This window comes from Diaphorina citri, unplaced genomic scaffold (genome assembly GCF_000475195.1).
Source record: "Diaphorina citri unplaced genomic scaffold, Diaci psyllid genome assembly version 1.1 scaffold303, whole genome shotgun sequence".
Taxonomy (NCBI): Eukaryota; Metazoa; Arthropoda; class Insecta; order Hemiptera; family Psyllidae; genus Diaphorina; species Diaphorina citri.
This window is the reverse complement of record NW_007377738.1, coordinates 174,767-195,885: the sequence shown is the minus strand read 5'-3', so window position 1 is coordinate 195,885 and position 21,119 is coordinate 174,767. Positions and strand designations below refer to the sequence as shown.

Genomic DNA, 21,119 nt, shown 5'->3' with positions numbered 1-21,119 from the left:
CCGCGGATACCGCGAACAAACCGCGGATACCGCGAACAACCGCAGATACCGCGAGCCAACCGCGAATACCACGAGCAACCAGGAATAGGTGACTTATCACAAAAGAATCGATGATGACTTTCCACTTATGAAAATGAAGGGGAAATGAGTAAATTAAGTCCAAACTTCAAACCTATGGTCAAAATGTAGGAGAATCCTCCCCTCAACCCCCTACATTTCCCCTGACCCCCTACATGGTTTTTGGTAGTAGGGGGTCAAGGGGAGGTTTCTTCAGACCTAGATTTAATGAAGTTTGATTGAAGGATAATTAAAATTTCAATATTGTTCTATTATTAGACCATAGCATAGGTACATAAATAATAAATTACTTCGTTCAAAAAGTCTTGCAATTTTTCATCTCGTAGTGATGAAGTTTGATTGAAGGATAATTAAAATTTCAATATTGTTCTATTATTAGACCATAGCATAGGTACATAAATAATAAATTACTTCGTCCAAAAAGTCTTGCAATTTTTCATCTCGTAGTACTGTCGAAATATGCTTTAGTATTTTCCCTACATATTTGAAAATTGGAATTTTAAATTTATTTACGAATTTTGAAAATGAAAAATCTTTCGAACATGATGAGAACACTCGATAAAATTGAGCTGAATGGACCCAACATAATTAATTATTAATACAAATAAAACAATCTGGAGGATTTCTGAGACTTCAAAACTGGAAATACGTCTCTGCTCCATTTAGTTGTAGTTAGTGTTACATTTCCAATCCGTCACTGCAATATACATCACGACAGGTGCTTGAGGTTTTCCATTATTTTCATCTCATTTAATCTATTCTGATTCTAGAGCTAAAAGTTTTCACTGAAAGTTACACTCTCGACAATGTGTTTATGAATTAATATCTAGCGAAAGGGTTATTTGTGTTATTGTTACTATGTCTTGGTTAATATAAAACGCTAGATTCTGTCATTCACAGCGAGTGACCACAGCGGAATAATTGATTAGATATTGAAGTGATTTGAGCAAGTGGCGATAGCATGTTGAACGCACCAGTTCCCGATGGATAACTGAAGTTAAGCAACGTTGTTCGTGGTTGGTATACGAAACGTTGTACGTTATAGGTGGTTGGTGACCACCTGGACAATAGACCTAGCTGGTTTCAGTCCAATTATAAATCAACCTTTACTTGGACAAAACAAAAAGGGTTTCCAAATCGTGACATTGAAACATCACATCTTTGGGACAAGAGAGATTCATTCACAGCGAGTGACCACAGCGGAATAATTGATTAGATATTGAAGTGATTTGAGCAAGTGGCGATAGCATGTTGAACGCACCAGTCCCCGATGGATCACTGACGTTAAGCAACGTTGTTCGTGGTTGGTATACGAAACGTTGTACGTTATACGTGGATGGTGACCATCTGGACAATAGACCTAGCTGGTTTCAGTCCAATTCAATAAATCAACCTTTACTTGGACAAAACAAAAAGGGTTTCCAAATCGTGACATTGAACCATCACATCTTTGGGACGAGAGACCATTTCAGTATTTCAGCTCTCTTCAGAAAATAACAATACAACAAAACAAAATTTGGATTATAGTTTATAAGCTTTCAAATTCAAAATACATCTGAAGATATTTTGTTTCTTCAAGTGCATACTTGAATTTAGAGAATAAAATAATGGTTAGTTTTCTCGAGAAGAGTTTCTCTCTTCTATTTTTGAGATTCAGAAACAAGTAGCAATGTTTTTTTAGGAGAGGGTTTGTTTGCCTAATCTTGTGGATATTCTTTGTGTGTAGTATACAATTTTGACTTCATGTAAAGGGAATTGTATACCTCATAGACTGTCTGCACCTATAGAACTAAGCATATTTCTAAACTGAGACCCAATATTGTATCAGGCATGAACACTGTTTGTGGACCTGATCGGGAAGACCCAATCTGTTTGTAGTGTCTCTACAAGTCTATTATTTACGAGCATTTATAATAAATTGCCAAATATTTGGTTTCTAAACTGAGACCCAATATTGTATCAGGCATGAACACTGTTTGTGGACCTGATCGGGAAGACCCAATCTGTTTGTAGTGTCTCTAGAAGTCTATTATTTACGAGCATTTATAATAAATTGCCAAATATTTGAGGAAGTTTTGTGCTGCGGCCGAGAGTACAATCCTTCCCCTTTAGGTTTATCATAAGCAAGTAAATGTTGCAAAGCTTTTTACTCTTTCCCATTTACTTATTTCTAAAGTGTATTTTAGAAGGTAAAGTCCACTAAGAAAAAGATACTTGTAATCTAAGTCTCTGACCCCCTGATATTGTTATATTGCAATAATGCAACTTGATTTTTTTATATATTATATAAAAAATGAAAACACTTCACTAGCCTTTTGTTCTTGCTAAAAGCCCGTCTAGTTTGTATGGAAAAATGGAATGAAGGCTATTGTTGATTTTGTTCTCAAATGGAATAATAGAAGAAAAGTTGGAAAATAGCCTTTTTTACTTTCACATAGGCCTCTTATCGCACAGATGTATACAATTGTGTAACTTTCATAGAAAGCACCGGGCTTTCCGGACAAATACTATTATTTATGTGCAATTTTTTTCAAGAAAATCAGAGGGTCATCCAAAACTTTCTAGTATAAATTTCGTCTTTTTTTTACATTTATGTAGAAATCAACCTTACAGAATTCAGGCGACACTAGCAATGTTATAAGAAGGATATAAGGTAATGCTTTTTATGACCTATGAAGCATGTAATTTGCTCCAATACTTCTTATGACGGTGGAGAAGAATGGAAAAAATAGAATAACAGAAAAAAAGCATACATAAAAAGTTTTGGACTGTTACTTTTCTCACACTGAAAAAGAACTAAAAAAAAGAAGAAAAAAAAACTTTCTTCCAGCTTTTGGCTGAAAAGTTTTTCCGGGCTTTCCGGAAAAATACTATTATTTATGTGCAATTTTTTTCAAGAAAATCAGAGGGTCATCCAAAACTTTCTAGTATAAATTTCATCTTTTTTTACATTTATGTAGAAATCAACCTTACAGAATTCAGGCCAAGAAAATCTTGCTAAAATATGCTTAAATTATGCTGATATTACTGATAGACATCTAGATCCAACAAGTGCGCACATACTTTATTAATGGAATGTAAGGGTTCGCCAACCCTTGCATTATTATAAACTTATTAGGAACCTATAATAAACAATTTTTTCCCTGACAAAATATATTAGAAAAAGTCAGAGAGAATATAATTTCTGGTTATTTAGGAGGAGATTGCATAAGGGAACCTAGAAAATTTCAGACTTTTTTTCTTCAATTTGTAAAACAAAATCAAGAGAAATAGTATAATTCATACGGAGATTCTTATCAGGAAGATATTCAATGTTGTTTATGATTATTGTGTTTTGTGTGAATAACTTTGAAACTCCTTCCTCCCTTAGACTTATCTTGAGTTGTATATGATTTGCCATAGATTTGCTTTTCGTAAACATTCCAAATAGTTTATTTGACGTTTCATTTAAATAAATGTAAAACAAGAATATTCCGCCTTGAAATTTTCATAGAAATTGGTAGAGAAAAATTCTGTCTAATAGAAAGAATATGAAAAAAAAAAGGAAATCTGTACAGTTATGACAGTAGATTGACGGAAAATGAACGGGGCAACAGGAATTTCATTTCAGTTAGAACAATGTTTCTGTGGAGTATAAATTGCTCGTTCAATGTACATAATAAAAAGAGAGAACTACACACCTATTTACAACATGTAATAATGAAGCAATCTTTTGAACAAAAAGCACTATAGGTAAATACCTAGTTATAATTGCAAACCAATTTAAAACACTTGACGTTACTTGTTAACAAAGGTGATATTACATTCTAATGAAGTAAATGCTTGCAATATAATTACAAATAGCAAAAGGAGAAAACCTTGACAAGATGGGTTGGAATTGAACTTTCGGAAAACTTTGAAGACGGGGGAACTATAAATTTTAAACCTTTCACAGAAGAAGGGCGAGATTTCACAGTTGACTTTAGAACACTAATTAGGACACGAGACAGTGCTGTAAATAAAAGGCTTTAGAGGTCCCGTTTTAAGCTTGGAGTTTCTTGGAAGAACATTCAATTGAAGCTTGAACAATTCTAGTTATCTACCTACTAGGTATCTAATTTATCCCTGAAGCACTGATTAGCATTTACCATCAACTTCCCAATTACTGACATGGCGAGTTAAACCCAAGTCGGTTTAAATTTTTCCGCCACTGATGGAAATGAATTCACATAGGAAAACAGGACAGATTAATTGGTTAGCAAAACTATACAGCGGAAAAGGCTTTAGAGGTCCCGTTTTAAGCTTGGAGTTTCTTGGAAGAACATTCAATTGAAGCTTGAACAATTCTAGTTATCTACCTACTAGATATCTAATTTATCCCTGAAGCACTGATTAGCATTTACCATCAACTTCCCAATTACTGACATGGCGAGTTAAACCAAAGTCGGTTTAAATTCTTCCGCCACTGATAGAAATGTATTCACATAGGAAAACAGGACAGATTAATTGGTTAGCAAAACTATACAGCGGATTTAAAATAACTTGAGATAGGAAGATTTGGGCAGCAGAGTGACATTCAGACCAAGATAGATAGGAGCGTGGGGTGTGTTCGTGCATTGCTTATCTATCCCATCTGAGTGCATAATTCTATAGGTACCTATTTCCTTTTAATTATCTTCGAAATTTAGCCAAGAGGGACTGAGAATAGGAAGATTTGGGCAGCAGAGTGACATTCAGACCAAGATAGATAGGAGCGTGGGGTGTGTTCGTGCATTGCTTATCTATCCCATCTAAGTGCATAATAAAATTCTATAGGTACCTATTTCCTTTTAATTATCTTCGAAATTTACCTAAGAGGGACTGAGAAACTATTTACACACTCAGTTCTCTTAAACCTCACAAGCAAAAGTCAAAGAAGTTATAATCTACAAACAAAACGTTGCATTTCCAATCATAACAATAATATATTCCAACTATTTACAGACTCAGTTCTCTTAAACCTCACAAGCAAAAGTCAAAGAAGTTATAATCTACAAACAAAACGTTGCATTTCCAATCATAACAATAATATATTCCATATAACCTACATATTCACTCTCATCTCTGTATTGACGCAAAATTAGCTCCCAGATATTTACCATTATGTCGTCGTCATTTCAGAAAATGTATGTACTTATGTTTCATGCTTAAATAAACTCCTATCAAAATAATAAACAGCCTCAAGATATATTCCAACCTTATGCAAGTACCTACCTACCTCATATTACCTATAAATTAAATGCAATTACACCGCTTTTCAGTGATAAAGATTTTAAATCCGATTTGTTGTATTGAAGGATATTTGTGTTTTAAAACAGATGGGTCGACTAAGCTGCAGAGGAATTACTGAAATGTATAAGCACCTAGGATAGGTGAGCGGACGTGTATGGTTTTGACTTTTCATATCACACGTTTGTGGGAGCTTGGGGAAAGAAGAAATTTTCAAACTACCTTGTACTTAAAGCAAGGTGAGCGGACAAGATAAGATAAATAGAATAGGCCTGTATGCTTAGGAAATGGGAATGTATAAATTTAGCGGAAAAATAAAAATTTGAGCAATAATATTATTATAAAAGAGATGGGCTGGAAAAATCCAATAGGTTTTCAGCGTTTTCTAAAAAATTACAAACTCATTCTCTGTCCAAAAATCCGTCAACAATAAACAAAAAAAGTGCTATTTAAAATAATAATAATAAATGATAAATTATGCTCAAGTTTTCCACTGTCCTTCACTACATGATAAATCATTGTTTAAAAATTATCCCCGTTAACAGGTTTGCTGTGGGATACTGATAATCTCGCGTAGATAATTATGTGTGACCAATGTGTTTTTTCTTGGTTTACTCGGTTCGAATTTTCAACAGAATTAAAATGAAATACTAATTCCTGTTCAATATTAAAGTTATAATTTGGTTTTTTCTTGGTTTACTCGGTTCGAATTTTCAACAGAATTAAAATGAAATACTAATTCCTGTTCAATATTAAAGTTATAATTTGGTTTTATAATAAGGCCAAATTTGGTAATAATTTTTAAATAGTAATATTGTTTTAAAGAAAAGGTATTAGGGTTGGCAAAAAAGACTCAATGAGTTGGCAAAAAACCCTCAGCACTGAATGTGTTAAACAGTCTCGTCATATAGTCTTTGTTCTAAACAATAAAAAGTATGAACCAAGTAAATATGAAATTCATTAATCATTTAATAATAAACTGACCAGCTGGCCTTTGCAAAGGTTACAGTAAATAGGTAAGCAAATTATAGTGGTGTAGGGTATAATGGGTGGGGAGATTGGAAAAAGAGGCACATCCACTAATAAAATATTTTATTGAAAACCACACCTTTATTTGCTACATGTTAATAGAAAAACTATATTCAATCATTTAATAATAAACTGACCAGCTGGCCTTTGCAAAGGTTACAGTAAATAGGTAAGCAAATTATAGTGGTGTAGGGTATAATGGGTTGGGAGATTGGAAAAAGAGGCACATCCACTAATAAAATATTTTATTGACCACACCTCTATTTGCTACATGGCTATACGTATGTTAATAGAAAAACTATATTCAATAATTAATTAACGTATAATACATTTTATATTGGACTCGAAACTTTAGGCTGGATAACAAACTCTATGTTATACAGGGCTTCGTTTTGGGCCTAGTGGCTACCTTTCACTCAAAATTCTATTAAACAACCCTAGACAATTTTGGGAATTATTAGAGCCTAGAAAACTAAAAGTATCTAATACATTTATATGTAGACCAATTCAATTAATAAAAACTATTCTACTCGTAATAATCTTAAAGATAAAACAGAAAATGGTATACAAATATGAACTGTACAAAATAGTAGGCTGATTGGCGAAAAAGATCTTTATCCCAAAAAGAAAAGAAGGTAGGTGATGAACTCCTGATGGTCATGCCACAAAATTAACATAAGGGGATCTCATCTTTAATAATCATTTTATTAGTGCCTACTAGTATAATCTTTCTATGACATCTTCACAACATTGTATAAAAAATAATATCATAGTGAACCGTTCGACCGTTGTATGGCCGATCCAGTATACACAGTTTCATGCTTAAATAAACTCCTATCAAAATAATAAACAGCCTCAAGATATATTCCAACCTTATGCAAGTACCTACCTACCTCATATTTGTTGATTGTGTGTAGTCTTTAGCCGGAAGTTAAAACGTCAATTTTTTCGTGTATGGTTTTGACTTTTCATATCACACGTTTGTGGGAGCTTGGGGAAAGAAGAAATTTTCAAACTACCTTGTACTTAAAGCAATGGCGAGAGAGATATAGGGAGGGAGAGAGAATACCTGTTATTTTGGTTTCATTCATTTCTTTAAAGGGAAATCGCTTTTCCAAAATCAAGAGTCGGAACTATGAAAAAATACCTGCTTCAAAGATAAATCTATCAATGACTGAATTGGACGTAATTTAATGTCCAAAATAATGAGAACAAAGAAAGTAGCATGACCAAAAATATCCAATCAAGTCTTTTGTTAGGTTTCTGATGACTTATTACCTCTCTTTTAGTTTTCTTTTTGCTATGATAAATGCCCGGATGACTGAATTGGACGTAATTTAATGTCCAAAATAATGAGAACAAAGAAAGTAGCATGACCAAAAATATCCAATCAAGTCTTTTGTTATGTTTCTGATGACTTATTACCTCTCTTTTAGTTTTCTTTTTGCTATGATAAATGCCCGGAAAAAAAAACTAGATAAAAAAATACAGGATTCTTTTTTTCATAAAAAATAAAAATCTAAAAAATAACATTTTTTTGTGATAAGGTTAATGAGACAAAGATTATAAATGGCCCTAAAGAGAAGAGAAAAATGTGAAGACATAACAAGAGAAATTTTGTGGACAATATTTAAAGAGAGCAAAATATATGTAATACATGTTGACAATGTAAAATATATATATTTTTTATACGAGGAAACCAAATAAATTAAATGAAGCAAAAACAATGATAAATGTCTTATCATTAGATGGAGAAAAAGAAAACTAGATAATATCGATTCCTCAATCAAACAAGTGCACAATGCTCTGAGAAAATATAGGCCCCTAACAAATTCACGAACTGTAGTTTTATCTACTGATGTGATGGCCAAACCTTTTCAAAAATTTAAGGTAGGTAGTTTTAAATATTACTAACCTTGAATTTTATTGAAATGTAGGCACTTACTTCAAAAATAGATCTGAAAGAAAACAAGATCAGTGGGTAAGTAACCTGAAAATTTTATCTTTATCCAGAACAAATTGCTGATGTGACCAATTAAAATTGGACTTATTAAAGACCCTCGAGATAGGTACCTAATAGCTTTTATGAATATGGTTTGGTTAAAATAGTTCCAAAATGCCAAAAACATTTCTCTAATTTTTAATTCAGAGAAAACAAAAACATCTCTGACCAGGGTGACACAAAAATACTAAAAAAACTCGCCGTGATGAAATAGAAACACAAGTGGATAAAGAAGAGAATACAGGGAACTGCAAAGGAACAATCTAATGAATGTTGTAAGGTCATTTGTTAAGAGAGATGTTGAAAACGCTTTGAAAGAAACACTCAGAAATCTATCTCAGCTTTGTTTTTTCTTGGACTTTGAGCTTTTCAAAATCAAAGAAATACATAGTTTTTCCCTTTACATACGTACCTACACCAATAGCAAATTTTACTATGAAAGAACCTGTACCATGGAGAAAGTAATATATTTCCTTGGAATATGTACCTACATATTCCAAGTGTTTCTGTCATTTGAAGTAATAAAAAAATAAGGACCCTAAATTTTTTATTAAAGGAATACAGACAATACCTATTAGTAAATAGACCATTAATGAAATTCAGTTAAAATCTTGACAAAATATATCTAGGGATCTACCTACATAATAAAGGTTAAGTAGTCGGACAAATAACGAAGAAAAATCCGGGCTAGTAACGAGAACTGAAAATTGCTGCCTCCACTATTAAAAACGAAAAAAGATATATGTTTGGGAAATGTGGCTCAATTTGTCTTTAGTGTTTTAACTTACTATGTCACATAAGGTTTTCCGCTTTTCTTCTCCTGAGCTTTTACCCTCCTAGAATAGTTCGTATTTTTTGCTAATGGTCATCCGAATCGTGTTTTCAATCTATCTTCATTATTTTCCCGTTTTTAAATGTTTTATTTTATATTTTGACAGGAAAAATTATAGAGAGGAAAAACATTTTCATGAAGAAGGTGACCAAGAGATTTCAAATCGTCAATGTGCTATGTGAAAATTAAATTTGGGAGGGGAAACCTTTTCCATTTTATATGCAGTATTCATTTTTCCAAGAAGGATATCTTTCCTCCCTCCCAAGTGAGGACTATGTACTTAGGTTAAGAAGATGAGATGGCAATTTATTTTCTTCTAAATTTTTGTAGAGCATGAGGATAAAATGATTCAAAGGTTGTGACAATGCCAAGGAAAACATTGATGAATATTTCTGACATCTACATAATATTTACCCTATACCTACACCCTTACATAACAATGTTGTATACATATGTATAAAGCTCCAAGTAATACCAATAATAAAAAAAAGACGAAATATTCTCCTACATGCGACATTATAAAAAATTGTTTCAGTTCATAGCCGCAGATAAAAGACATGATACAGGCAAAATTTTTGCGAGAAAATTTAAGTAGCCCCTTCAAGGTTGCATACTTTTTTTACTGACCAAAAATTCTTTTTCCATTTTTTTTTTAATTTCCCCTAATACATTTCTATAGAACACAAAATTACAGCGCCACAGGCGAAATTTTTTCGAGAAAATATGAGTTGCCCCTTCAAGGTTGCATACTTTTTTATGGACCGATTTTTTTTTTTTTTAGTTTGAAAAATTCCCTGACTTTTTGGATTTTTGTCAATTTTTTGAGAAATTCCCTGACAATTCCCTGACTTTTCCAGTCTCCGTGAAATTCCCTGACAATTCCCGGTTTTCCAGTCTGGTAGACACCCTGTAATAATAAAAATTCCCTGACTTTTTTGGATTTTTGTCAATTTTTTGAGAAATTCCCTGACAATTCCCTGACTTTTCCAGTCTCCGTGGAATTCCCTGACAATTCCCGGTTTTCCAGTCTGGTAGACACCCTGATTATTATTATTATTTAATAGTTTTGATAGAGGGAACTGTAACTGCTAAGGTGTTATCGTGCCAAAATCGAAGAGAGAAGGAAGACTAGATAGGAGAAAGCCAGCCGTTCCAAGAACGAACATTATCCGTGCAGGATAAAATCAGCCTAGGGAATCGAACCCGCGGTCTAGCGCTTACAAGGCAGACGCTACAAACCAAGCTAACTAGGCTGGCACAGAGCCTGTCCTATGAAAGATATTCTTCATTGAAACTTTGTACTTCTTACAGTCTACCTGCGGACTTTATCCTAAACAGATATGTAAGGTTCGTTCTCGGAACGGCTGGCTTAATCTATCCTGCCCTTCTTTTCTCTTCGATTTCGGAACGATAAGACCTCAGTAGTTACAGTTTCCTCTATCAAACCTCTACTTTTTTTTCAACTATAACTATAAAGTTTTGATAAGAGCAGCTCTTACCTGTGATTTAGTCCCGGATATTTTTCGGAACGATAAGACCTCAGTAGTTACAGTTTCCTCTATCAAACCTCTACTTTTTTTTCAACTATAACTATAAAGTTTTGATAAGACCAGCTCTTACCTGTGATTTAGTCCCGGATATCCCCAGCTCCACAACTTCCATGACAATACCCAGACAGTCCTTATCCTGAAGTAGATAGGGATGTGCCACCAACCAGTCAACAGCACATTGGAAGGCCGCCACAATGGTGGAATGTAGGTCTTTAGAATGTGCTTGAGGTGGCCGCCAACACTGGTACGTGATGTAGTCGCATAGCCACTTGACGGCCCGCTTACACTCGGCACTATCTGGTGGCCCGGCAAAGAGTTTGGAATGAAATTTATTTATTTAACATCATCGTTAAATATTGGGGCGCGAGGAGGAAAATCTGATAGTTAATTCCCAGCGTTTGATACCAACCTATTTATTTGAATATTTTGAATGAGGGTGGATTTCACCAACCTTCTTTCCAGACTTAAACAGTCCATTAGCTTAACAGCCCTGTTAAGCCAACACAAATTAAATGGAACTTAACTGGCTGTTAGCTTAACAGGAGTTCCAATGACTGAATAAATATTGGTGAAATCCAACATTATGGTTTTTACACCGTGTCCAATTTATGAACAAGTGAGTAATTACAAAAATGAATAAAATATATTAGCAACTTACCAGTTTTCTTTCTGGCTGCATGTAATCACGAGGAAAAGGTACATTAATTAAACAAATTAAATGGAACTTAACTGGCTGTTAGCTTAACAGGAGTTCCAATGACTGAATAAATATTGGTGAAATCCAACATTATAGTTTTTACACCGTGTCCAATTTATGAACAAGTGAGTAATTACAAAAATGAATAAAATACATTAGCAACTTACCAGTTTTCTTTCTGGCTGCATGTAATCACGAGGAAAAGGTACATTAATTAAATGACGAAATTTTCTCTCCTCTAAAGGCTACTGACAAAACTCTAAAGGCTACTTCACAGAGTTTCTTCACTAAGTTTTACCTTCATCCTTCCCATCTCTCTCTCCATCTCCCATTAGCTTATTCAGGCGGTAAGTTTTTAGACTTTTTAGTCTAGCGTAGATATTGAACCCACTTACCCGCTTCACGGATATGAGTTCTAGCTAATCCACTGAGTAGTTCCAACGCGGCCAGAGATACATTCAGGTCCGTCTTCCACGATGATATAAGGCGGTGACATACCAGGTACGTAGCCCGCACGAACAACGCATGCGCTGAATCTGTGAGGAAAAAGAGATGAATAATTACGTGATTGATTTCTTGTTCTCCCTGAAAAATGTGACATCTCCACTAATTTTCATGTATTGTACGGTATTCACACAAATAATTACGTCGCTCTTAAGATCTTTTTTTTTTTTTTAGGAGGTTTAAGAGGTTTGATAGAGGGAACTGTAACAACAAAGGTCTTGTAGTCCATGATATAAGGCGGTGACATACCAGGTACGTAGCCCGCACGAACAGCGCATGCGCTGAATCTGTGAGGAAAAAGAGATGAATAATTACGCGATCGATTTCTTATTCTCCCTGAAAAATGTGACATCTCCACTAATTTTCATGTGTTGTACGGTATTCACACGAATAATTACGTCTCTCTTAAGAACTTTCTTTTTTTTAAGAGGGGGAACTGTAACAACGGAGGTCTTATAGTCCCGAAATCAAAGAGGGAAGGAGGATAGCATAGGAAAAAGCTAGCCGTTTCAAGAACGAACCTTATATCTTTAGGATAAAGTTTGCTCCGGGCCGGAATTGAACCCGTGACCTAGCGCATACAAGGCAGATCTGATATAAGGCGGTGACATACCAGGTACGTAGCCCGCACGAACAGCGCATGCGCTGAATCTGTGAGGAAAAAGAGATGAATAATTACGTGATTGATTTCTTGTTCTCCCTGAAAAATGTGGCATCTCCAATAATTTTCATGTGTTGTACGGTGTTCACACAAATAATTACGTCTCTCTTAAGAACTTTTTTTTAAGAGGGGGAACTGTAACAACGGAGGTCTTATAGCCCCGAAATCAAAGAGAGAAGGAGGATAGCATAGGAAAAAGCTAGCCGTTTCAAGAACGAACCTTATATCTTTAGGATAAAGTCCGCTCCGGGCCGGAATTGAACCCGTGACCTAGCGCATACAAGGCAGATGAGCTACCCTCCAACCTAAATGGGCTAGCAGTGCGACTTGAGAGAAAGTATTTTGTTCATAAATATGGGTGTAAATAACCTAATGGTTACCTCCATACCTTCCGCTTAAGGTTTTATTAGTATTACTATCGGGGGTATAGGGGTAAAATGAATTGAGCTTTGTGAACCACCCAGACAGTACATTACATTGAAATGGGTTGTATGGGGCTCTTTTCTGAGGAAATTCCTGTGTGCGGAGTCCAGTATGTAGGACTATTGCATCCAGTGACATAAAAAGTTCCCCTTTACCCAGACAGTATAAATGACTGGCAATGAAATGATGTGGGAATTACTTTTGTTCATTGTAAAATTTACAGGCAATGAATTTATATGTGAAATTACTTTTGTTCACTGTGGCGGGGAGGGACCAGTCCATATCGTACGAATGAAACGCGTTGCTCGAATCAAAACTCGAGGCCGAATCTATGCTATGATGGGAATGGGGCAAGCTATACGCCGAGGCAGCATCTAGGTGAAGCCGGCAACAGAAAACAACACAGGTGAGAAGTCGGCAACAAAAGTGGAACACGCAACACATAGAACAAAAAACATAAAAAATAAATGTTTGTGTGACAAAAAGAAAAAAAAAATGTGAGACACAAAAAGAAACGACATAAAGAGTGGTGTAATAAAATAATTGAAAACAAAAGCAGAAATAAGCACAATAAAATAATACGTTCTCAGCATTGTAATAGGGAGTTTTTGCAACCAAAGTTGGAGTCCCGTTAACTGAAATCTTTATTATTTTTATTTTTTAATCAACAGACTAATCAGTCCAAGATTGATTCAAAAGTTAAACTTAAACCGATTTTAAACTCAAATTGTGACCCCGACCATTACTTACGGCAGCACCTCTTTAAAGATAATAATAGAAAGTAAAAAACTGTTTAAAAATTAAAAATTCAAGACAAATAAACACAGGTGCTGGACCACCAAACACTAAAGTGAGTACAACAATAGAGTGGTAATTCTCAGGGACGTTCTTACCTGAGGACATGATATGGGAGGTTTCAGGCCCAGGAGCATTGGGGGGACCAGAGGGTACTCCCGTATTAGCTACCTCTGAGGAGAGCTCGAACATGGCTGAATCTTGCACACATAATAGAAGACCACCTGAAATATATCACACAAATATTAATATGGCTTTAATGGTCGAAAGAAAAGATGAGAGCTACATAGGGAAAAGAGTTGAGAGAATGAAAGTGAAGGGGAGAAAAGGGCAAAGTAGACCGAAGAAAAGGTGGAAAGATTGTGTGAATCAAAACCTGGGTGAGAAAATTTTATCAGGACATGAGGTACACAATAGTGATGCCTGAAAGGGACTGACAAGAAATGCCGACCTTATTTAAAATGACCTAGTACATGGCTGAATCTTGCACACATAATAGAAGACCACCTGAAATATATCACACATATATTAATATGGCTTTAATGGTCGAAAGAAAAGATTAGAGCTACATAGGGAAAAGAGTTGAGAGAATGAAAGTGAAGGTGGAAAAATTGTGTGAATCAAGACCTGGGTGAGAAAATTTTATTTTAATGAAAAGGTGGAAAAATTGTGTGAATCAAGACCTGGGTGAGAAAATTTTATCAGGACATGAGGTACACAATAGTGATGCCTGAAAGGGACTGACAAGGAATGCCGACCTTATTTAAAATGACCTGGTGGTCAGATAACCCGACATTTGCTAACAACAACATATTTACCTAGTAAGGACTGCGTATTCTGCAGATCGGTTTCAACTTGAAGTGCAGTGATCACTAGATTCACCAGGCGCGGTTTCAGAGATTCAAACGTCAGGGGCCGGGTCCTATCACCCCCGTGGTCCCCCGCACATGATGAATTCAAATCCTTGATACCCAGGTTCTGAAACACAACAGCATAGAATACAATGTACATAGATGTACTAAAATATAAAATCAATCTCATTAAAGAAAAGTCTTGGATGTGTTGAGTGTACTGTACTTACTCTAGGTCCGTTCCCATTTGGTCGGAAAAAAATCTCAAGTGGGAACACTCTCATTTAAATTGTGTCAGCTCTAATGGCGTAGTGGTCACTGTGCTCGCCTTGCACGCGGGAGACCCGGGTTCGATTCCCGGTGGGGCCAAGAAATTTGCCCCTTTAGCATGGAAATGACTTTAAGAAAGAAATTCTAATTACAATTCCAAATGCCAAAATGCTTCCCAAAGATCATTCCGTTACAAAAAGGAACTAATTACATTGAAAAAGGAATAATTATTTATTAAATCTAGAAGGTGCCAGTACCTACAAATACTGATAAAATAAAAAGGTAAAAATAGGCATTGATCCTTCGTCACTTCAAAAATAAAGTCCCTTCTTAATTTAAAAACGTTCATTAAAAAATAAAAGATTTATTATTTTGCAAAGTAGACTTATCTTAGGTAGGTACACTTATAAATTATAAAATATTTTTCCCCTCTCCCATAGCTTATTTTTATTACATTCAAAACTGTATATATTCCAGACTGAATTTTAATAGAGACATCAAAAATTACTCGCGGCAAAAACAGGAAAGTATCCAAAAATAAGAAGCGGAAAACGGAAAAATATTTACAAAGGAACATAATATGTATGGGAACCTGCCAACCTATTAACCACATAAAAACACAATGGACATGTCAAAAAATACGTCTCATCTTAAAAACTTCAAAAGAGAAAATAAGCCAAAGTAAAGTTGCAATAAGGAAGGTATCACTTTAGGATCTGCCGCTAACGATGCAATAGCTGTGGAAATGAAAATACGAGAAATTAAAATCCGTTTAGTAAACTTCCCATTTCAAAAGCGATCTGTTAATGAAGGTGTTGCAAAAACATTTGAAAATAATAAAGTTTTGTTTTAAAAACAAAAGGTTATCAGACTATTAAAAATAGGGTAAACATGAAAAGAGATCAGACAATTTTTGTATTACTCTGTATAAATCATACAAGTGCGGTATAAGATTGGAAAATATTCCCTTTAGCATGGAAATGACTTTAAGAAAGAAATTCTAATTACAATTCCAAATGCCAAAATGCTTCCCAAAGATCATTCCGTTACAAAAAGGAACTAATTACATTGAAAAAGGAATAATTATTTATTAAATCTAGAAGGTGCCAGTACCTACAAATACTGATAAAATAAAAAGGTAAAAATAGAAATGCATTGATCCCTCGTCACTTCGAAAATGAAATCCCTTCTTAATTTAAAAACGTTCATTAAAAAATAAAAGTCCGATTTATTATTTTGCAAAGTAGACTTATCTTAGGTAGGTACACTTATAAATTATAAAATATTTTTCCCCTCTCCCATAGCTTATTTTTATTACATTCAAAACTGTATATATTCCAGACTGAATTTTAATAGAGACATCAAAAATTACTCGCGGCAAAAACAGGAAAGTATCCAAAAATAAGAAGCGGAAAACGGAAAAATATTTACAAAGGAACATAATATGTATGGGAACCTGCCAACCTATTAACCACATAAAAACACAATGGACATGTCAAAAAATACGTCTCATCTTAAAAACTTCAAAAGAGAAAATAAGCCAAAGTAAAGTTGCAATAAGGAAGGTATCAAAAAAAAGTTGTTCACCAAAATAATCTACATACATGGGGGAAAACAATAAAATACCTTTTACATAAATTTGATACCCAAAATTTTACATGTAATAAAATCAGGTTTTCACTCATACCATCAATTTTGACTGGCCAAAAAAAGAAACCCTCCCAGCAATGCAGAAACTTACTTTCATACTGGGTCCAAAATAGGGTATGTAGAAGATTAGAAAATGTAGTTTCTAACAGAGAGTTAGATTGAGTAGGGGTATCATCTGGATATAGCAAGGACGAGTACAGTATTAGTAAATTAAAATCGGAATAATTCAAGTCAAAGAAAATAAAACGATTTCTCTCCAGAACGAAAAAAGTTGAATGGAATTTCTAATGAAATCAACGAGTTAGAAATATCTGAGAAGTACCACCTAAATGGAAAGCTTAAAGTCAAATCGCATGTAACGTTTACTGCTGTCTAAAAGCAGAATCTACCTAGCTATCTTAAACTGTTTCGTTTGGTCTTGTGGCACACACAACTTCTCATACAAGTTTTGACTTTCCCAGAATTTTCAATTCGGAAGTTCAAGATTTTAAATTTAGTTCAAGAGATTTTGTGCATCACAGTCTCTCTATTTGGTGTCAGTCCCTCAGTCACATGAAAGATTTTTCTTGAGAATCAAACGTTTTATCCTGCGAAAATACACAAAAGAACACACTAAACAAAAATTTTCAAATCAGACTTACATGAAATGCTGGAAGTAGAAGGAGGTCCAGAATTAGGTGCCATAGGGTGACCCACAGTAGACAGACGACTGCTGGTCAATCCAATGAGTGAGGTTTTAGGAGTACCTGAAAAATTTGATGCCAAGCAGGAACGTTAGGGGAATTTGTGTGAAGTGGAAAGAAAAACTTGCAGTTTATGTACAGAAGAAAACCCAACACAATTCATTGCTATATTTACAAGTGTTGAAAAAAAACTTTGAAAATTGGTAGGTACAAAAGAACTGAGCCAGTAAAAATGCAAAAAGACCCAAGTTTATATTGAGAGATTCCATGTACCCGTAGAAAAGGAGAAATCTAACCTCGGTCGCAAGTTATCCATACTCATAAAACCCCCCAGGGGCAGGTAGCCCGTCCCCGGGGGGGGGCTAAAACCCCGCCCAAAAAAAAAAAAAAAAAAAAAAATAGTAGTTATACAGTGTTGTTGCACCCCTATCAAACAAACTTACTGTTCTGTTGTGCCTTGTCTTTGCTGAAGTCAGATCCTATCAGGGCAGCCTCGAACAGCCATTCTCCAAACAGGTGTAGAATGCTATTACATTTGGGTCGGTCGTCTGCTAGAGGGCCTTTAGGATCTGCCGCTAACGATGCAATAGCTGTGGAAATGAAAATACGAGAAATTAAAATCCGTTTAGTAAACTTCCCATTTCAAAAACGATCTGTTAATGAAGGTATTGCAAAAACATTTGAAGTTCAAAATAATAAATTTTTGTTTTCAAAAGGTTATCAGGTTTGGGTCGGTCGTCTGCTAGAGGGCCTTTAGGATCTGCCGCTAACGATGCAATAGCTGTGGAAATGAAAATACGAGAAATTAAAATCGGTTTAGTAAACTTCCCATTTCAAAAACGATCTGTTAATGAAGGTGTTGCAAAAACATTTGAAGTTCAAAATAATAAAGTTTTGTTTTCAATGTAGGTACGTACCTCTTTTTAAGAATACCGATAGAATTATGTACACAAGAAGTTTTAGGTCCGGTTTTATCAACTTCGAGGATTCCAACTTAGAAAATCTCAACTAAAATAAGTAATTCCCGTATTGTCCTTTAAAGGAGGGGACATTGTCTCAGTTTACGAAAGGAAAGTACAACTAATTTTAGAATAGAATAGAATAGAATATACTCTGTTTATACTGCCAAAAAGAGACTGAAAAGGTCCCTTTACTCCCACAGTTATACAAGTTGATAAAACCGCACCATAGCAAAAATGTGAAACAGATCCGATAGAACTTTACCCTTAGAAATAGAAGAGGTGGTGGAAATGCTAAAACTTTTGGCCAGACGCCGCTGAGGTGGGGTGGGCGAGTGTGTTGTGCTGGTCGGTTGGGTGGAAGAGCTGGAAGATTTCACTAGGGACTCGTCAGGAGAGAAGATACTGGACACCGGGAGACCTAGACGTGGAGAGGGGAGGGGAAACACAGGCCACAACCAGAAAGATATAAACCGGAGAGAATAATAGAAAGTAAGAAAAAATGTATATTAGAAAACAATGCCTTTGTTCACAATTCACAGTAGGGAGGTCTAATTGTGTTAAGCATGAATGCTTGTTAAGGTAGAAACTCACTACCATCACGTCACGTGTGCTCACGGGGAGTCAGAAAGATGTAGTTCAAAGTTTTCCCATAATATTGTAGGTGATCTCGTTCAGGACAGACAGCCACACTACTATCACGTCACCTACCGTGATGGTAGTGTGTATAAACCGGAGAGAATAATAGAAAGTAAGAAAAAATGTATATTAGAAAACAATGCCTTCGTTCACAATTCACAGTAGGGAGGTCTAATTGTGTTAAGCATGAATGCTTGTTAAGGTAGAAACACACTACCATGACGTTACGTTACGTGTGCTCACGGGGAGTCAGAAAGATGTAGTTCAAAATTTTTCCACAATATTGTAGGTAATCTCGTTTAGGACAGACAGCCACACTACTATCACGTCACCTACCGTGATGTTAGTGTGTTTCTACCTTAAAATTGTGAACCCAGACATCAGAAAAATAGAGTGACGGTGCTTTTCATTGCCTCCCAAAAAACAAGTTATGTACAATAAATTGTGTTCGAACATGTGTGGAGAGAAAAGATATTGAAAGAGGGAGAGAAAGAGAGTGAGAGGGGAGAGAGAGAGAAAGGGGAGGGAGAAAAAATAGAGACCCAAATTTGTTTGTTTACAGGAAAAAAACTGATAGTAATATTGAATAGGTGAAAAAACTGATTTCTATAAAACAGAACCCCACGCATTTGACAAATGCGATTGTGCTCCACTTGCAGACACACAAAATATGCGTTGGAAAAATAGCTTGCAGAAAAAGAGGAGAAAATCTTCAGTCATAAAATACGTAATCATAGGTAGGTATGTATCTACCTATGCCTATGTGTTAAAATGAACTCTTCAAACAAATTGAATTGTAGCACAAAATGCACACCAAGTAAAACCAAAAGAGGGTGAAAAAACTGATTTCTATAAAACAGAACCCCACGCATTTGACAAATGCGATTGTGCTCCACTTGCAGACACACAAAATATGCGTTAGAAAAATAGCTTGCAGAAAAAGAGGAGAAAATCTTCAGTCATATCATAAAATAATCATAGGTAGGTATGTATGTACCTATGCCTATGTGTTAAAATGAACTCTTCAAACAAATTGAGTTGTAGTACAAAATGCACACCAAGTAAAACCAAAAGAGTAACCAACTTACCTTTGAATATAGCACTGCAATATCAATACATGGTTAGAAAAACTTCAGTGGCAAAAAAAAAAAAAAACTAGGTAGGTAGGTACCTAATTTTTTAAATTATATTTAATAGAGTGTACCACTGTACCAAGCTAATCTTTTAAATTCAGATAAATTTTGTCATCTACTAGGATTGCAATAATACGAGGTATAGTTGACATTGAAAATACAAAGTAGTGAATACCAAGATAGAAAAGTTTTTTTTTCCTCATAAGTGTAATATTGACTAAACCAAAATCTCACTATTTCATATTTTTGACGCAACTTTATCGGACCCTTTTTCTTACCGAGGAACGCATCAACAATGCTGGCCACGCCTTTGATGGCCTTACAAAAGTTAGCGGGGAGGGACACAAGGCAAGGATGCAGTGAGGGGTCGGCCAGGTCATTGGTCAGAGCATGCTGAAGGAAAGCAGGGGTCTGACTTATCACGTGGGGGCGAGACAATTCCACAGGGCTACCGAGGGTGTGCAAAAATCGGAACCAACACTGCGCTATGCAGTCTGGTGACATACCTGACCGTGGGGGCGAGACAATTCCACAGGGCTACCGAGGGTGTGCAAAAATCGGAACCAACACTGCGCTATGCAGTCTGGTGACATACCTGATGGCATTACTTGGGCGTCTTCATCACCTGCAGGGAGGAATGGGATTAGATTACTTGAAAAGGAATTTTTAATTGTGTTAAGCACACATGCTTGTCACAAATGTCGATCCCTGCTTAATACACTACGCCAAAATTTATGACTTTGGATTCGAACCACCAAACTCCAGATCCGAATTTCACCGCGTTAACCACTACACCACTGTAATTGGTATGGATTAGATTACTTAATAGTACGAGATGTTAATCAGGCTCATTTCATTCAACCTATTCGTTGTAGCTTAACCTATGTGATCGCGGTATCTGAACATTTGCACTATCGACACTATCACGAGCCTAAACACATTCTTTCGTTGTAGCTTAACCTATGTGATCGCGGTATCTGAACATTTGCCACTATCGACACTATCACGAGCCTAAACACATTCTAAAAAAAAAAAGTTTGAATGTATTTTATTTCCACTTTATTTCGTAGCAATGAAACAACTGCTACATTAGACGCTTGTGGTCTGTGTCGTAGC

At 35.4% G+C, this 21,119-nt stretch overlaps 1 protein-coding gene across 1 annotated transcript in view; it reads right to left on the bottom strand.

Moving 5' to 3' along the window:
• Positions 1 to 21,119, bottom strand: part of LOC103507290 (ral GTPase-activating protein subunit beta) — a 46,873-nt gene that overhangs the window by 10,747 nt on the left and 15,007 nt on the right. Inside the window, 12 exon segments of the mRNA XM_026822199.1 lie at positions 10,809 to 11,035; positions 11,831 to 11,971; positions 13,272 to 13,397; positions 13,917 to 14,042; positions 14,287 to 14,325; positions 14,637 to 14,796; positions 15,648 to 15,676; positions 16,681 to 16,764; positions 17,231 to 17,335; positions 18,497 to 18,652; positions 20,282 to 20,514; positions 20,517 to 20,628. Coding sequence (XP_026678000.1) covers positions 10,809 to 11,035; positions 11,831 to 11,971; positions 13,272 to 13,397; positions 13,917 to 14,042; positions 14,287 to 14,325; positions 14,637 to 14,796; positions 15,648 to 15,676; positions 16,681 to 16,764; positions 17,231 to 17,335; positions 18,497 to 18,652; positions 20,282 to 20,514; positions 20,517 to 20,628 — 1,538 coding nt within the window.